Source organism: Sinocyclocheilus anshuiensis, unplaced genomic scaffold (assembly GCF_001515605.1).
Source record: "Sinocyclocheilus anshuiensis isolate Anshui unplaced genomic scaffold, SAMN03320099.WGS_v1.1 scaffold1055, whole genome shotgun sequence".
Classification (NCBI taxonomy): Eukaryota; Metazoa; Chordata; class Actinopteri; order Cypriniformes; family Cyprinidae; genus Sinocyclocheilus; species Sinocyclocheilus anshuiensis.
The window spans coordinates 88,206-91,911 of NW_015547681.1; the positions used below are offsets into that span (position 1 = coordinate 88,206).

Below are 3,706 nucleotides of genomic sequence, written 5' to 3' on the forward strand. Positions count from 1 at the left end.
ACTTTTGAATGGTATAGTGTATAATGTTACAAAAGCTTTTTATTTCACATAAATGCTGATCTTTGGATCCTTGTATTCATCAAAGAATCCTGAAAAAATTTACTCATCTGTTTTAAATATTGATAATAATAATAATAATAATAATTAAAAAATATTTGCAGAGAATTTAAATATACCAATCAGAACACCCATTTTAAGTTAATATCAGGCCATTTCCTGATTTCCCTGGGGGATCAGGGAGCCAGCAATCTCCTGATTAAAAAAAAAAAAAAAAAAAAAAAAAAAATATATATATATATACAGTTTCCACATACATACGTACTTGAACAATAGTAGACTAGTTAAACAAATAACCAAAGAACAAGTTAAGTGCTGTACATGGACTTCTAGGAATATCTAGGAATCGTAAATATTTAGGAATATCTTCTAGGATTATTTGATGACTCCAGTTAGTCTGTAAATACTTTTTTTTAACAAGTTTGTTGAAACAGACTGTACAAATAAATGTAGTCGCAGTGATTCAAACTCAAACTGACCTCAGAGACACATCATTGATTCAGCTTGCTTTCTTTCACTTCAGCGTGTCTGACCTGTTTCTATTAAATATGAATGAATGAATCTCTCCCGTTTCTGTCTCTCAGCACGTCGGCTGTGATAAGGAGGTGGGATCGTACAAACAGGAGGATAAATGCGGCATCTGTGAAGGAGACAATTCTCACTGCCGAACCGTCAAACTCACGCTCACCAAAACCCCGAAGAAGACAGGTACAAACTCAGACGGAGGGCAAACACATTGAGCCGTCCTCCGCACAAGCACTGACGAAACCACGTCTCATTATTTACTACAGTAGCATTCATTTCAATCTTTCTCTCTGTCGCCTCAGGACAAACACAAGTCCAATTCATATTTCACCTCGCTTACTTTATTTTTCTTTTTGTTTTGAATCCCTGAGCTCATGTTCAGCTCCTGCCGAGAGCCTGATTTATCAGAGACGATATGAAGTGTTTTAATGCGAAGTACAAAGAGTTGTATTTTACTACATTAAAACAAGATACAGTGGTTGATGTTTGCTGTGTTCAGAATAGCATACTACTCTTATTTTGTAATATATAGACTTTATAGTATGGTATAAAGCAGTGTTGTTCAGTAAAAAATTGTAAAACATTTTCATTCATTCAGTAATACATTTTATGAATACCATGTAGTGTGAAAAGTGCTTAATAAATAAATAAATGTATTGAAACAAATATATATAAAATATAGAAAAATATACAATATATATATATATATATATAATTAGATTAAAAAAACTTAACTAAACAAACTAAATAAAAACAAAAAATGTTGTTTTAGTAACTAACAGGAAATTTTTTTTTTATAAAACTATTAAAAATCATTTTCATTATAGCAATTAAAAAATTAAAAATAAAAGTTAGATGGAGAACAAACTAAATGAAAATAAGAAATGAAAAACTGAAATAAAATGAGTTTATGCTGAAATGCTAAAATGACAAAAACTGAAATAAAAACTATTTAAAACTAAATAGAATTATATAAAAAACTAATAAACACACACACACACACAAAATAAAAACAAGTCCAGTTCATATTTCACTCCAAAATCATCTGAATAATTTGTCACTGTAATGAGAATTTATGTGGTCAAATGTTTTATTTTTATGAAAATAACTTAATTAGTCCCGAAATAGGCTTAATTTGCTTCATGCAAAATATAATTTATGATTTTGTGATGAAATACAAGCAGGACTTTTTTGTCGCGAGGTTTGTCTATTGGATTGTTTTTTGTCGAACATGTAAAACACCTCGGGCCAAAAATAAAGATCAGCTCTGTACCTCTGAATCTCTACAGCATCTCTGTGTTTCGCATTTTCATAACTGGATGAATCTCTCTCTCTCACTTTAAAATCAGAATAATGAGGTTTTTTTGTTACGGTTTTGAGAATTTGTGTGGTAAAATGTGTTTTATTATTATGGAAATAACTTCATTAGTGCTAAACTAGGCCTAAATATTAATATTTCTGTATGAAATCTGAGTGAAATATTAGGCTGTTTCTTGACAAGCGTAATCACTTGAGCTCTTGCTCTGTTCGTTAGGTTTGCTGAAAATGTTTGATATTCCTGCTGGCGCTCGGCACATTGTGATCGAGGAGAATGAAACGTCACCTCATGTAATTGGTGAGTTTGTACCTGTGCATCACTGCATTTCTCCAGCGGCACAAACCCAGGGCGGTCATGCATCCTATTGAGACCAATTACTGCCTTCCCATCATGCTTTGTGTGCCGTTTTAGATTCCCCAACATCTCCCCACTTGGCTTAAGCAGTTTTTCTTATGGTTTTGTGTTTCTTTTATTATTTATTTTATTTTGAATCCCTGAGCTCATGTTCAGCTCCTGCTGAGAGCCTGATTTACTGTCAGAGAAAATATGAAGTGTTTTAATGTGAAGTACAAGGAATTTTATGTAGCACATGGGTTGATGTGGCTGTGGTCAGAGTAGCATACTACACTTACTATTTGTGCACTTTATAGTACATATACTTTATAGTATGGTATATAGCAGTGTTGTTGACCAAAACCAAAATTATTAAAAACATGTTCATTATTTTATTAATACATTTCATGTGAAAAGTGCTTTTTAAATAAATAAATGAAATGAAATAAAACTGAAATAATAAAATATAAATATTAGATGAATAAAAACTGAATAAAAATGAAAAATATTGCCATGACAATTTACTGAAATAAAATATGTTTAAATTTAAGTGCTAAATTACTATAACTGATATAAAAATGAATTAAAACCAAATAGAATTATTTATAAAAACCCCCATATAAAAATGGGGGAAAACATTAGACGTCACTAAAACTTGAACTAAAATTAAAACTGAAAATAGAAATAAAAATATTTAAAAAATTAATAGTATAAGAGATACCGTAAGTAACATTAGATAATAAGGATATTTTACACAAAATTGAATTAAACGTTTAAAACAGAAGATAAATATATGTTATAATGTAACCATACAGTTGTATCATTGGATAATGCCTGCTGTTTAAAAAAAATAAAAAAGTATATACTGCACAATATTGTAAAATTACTGAAATTGAAATAAAAATAAATTAAAACTAGAAATATTTCAAAAATAAAAATGAAAAACCAACAAAATTACTAAAACTAAAATGAAAACTGAAATATGAAAACCAAATTCAATATATTAATTCAAACTGTAATAGTATTATGAAATTTTACAATGTAAGATGTTTTACACAAAATTGAATTAAACATTTTAAAATAGAAGATAAATATGTTATATTGTAGCACACTATAGTTTGAATATCACTGTATAACGCCTGCTGTTAAAAATTAGTATATACTGCATGATATTATCTTCAGCCTTTATTTTCTTTACAAACAGAGTTAAAATGATAATAAACAAAAAGCCACAGATGCTCTCGATAGAGTTTAAGTTGTGCTGAACCCATAATATTCCTCTAAAGATGCTTCTCTCCCTTCTGTCCATGCTTGTGTTCCTCAGCCGTTAAAAATCAGGTCACGGGCAGTTTCATCCTGAACGCCAAGGGAGAAGAAATCACGTCCAAGACTTTCATTGAGAACGGCCTGGAGTGGGAATATTCACTGGCAAACGGCAAAGAGTCACTGAAGAGCGTCGGGCCGCTGCACGAA

General features: G+C 30.5%; 1 protein-coding gene across 1 annotated transcript in view; it reads left to right on the forward strand.

Annotated features, from left to right (window-relative positions):
* Window positions 1-3,706, forward strand: part of LOC107703099 (A disintegrin and metalloproteinase with thrombospondin motifs 14-like) — an 84,217-nt gene that overhangs the window by 65,916 nt on the left and 14,595 nt on the right. Inside the window, exons 14-16 of the mRNA XM_016505622.1 lie at window positions 642-765; window positions 2,117-2,197; window positions 3,558-3,706. Of these exons, the coding sequence (XP_016361108.1) occupies window positions 642-765; window positions 2,117-2,197; window positions 3,558-3,706 (354 nt within the window). The remainder of the gene's footprint in view (window positions 1-641; window positions 766-2,116; window positions 2,198-3,557) is intronic.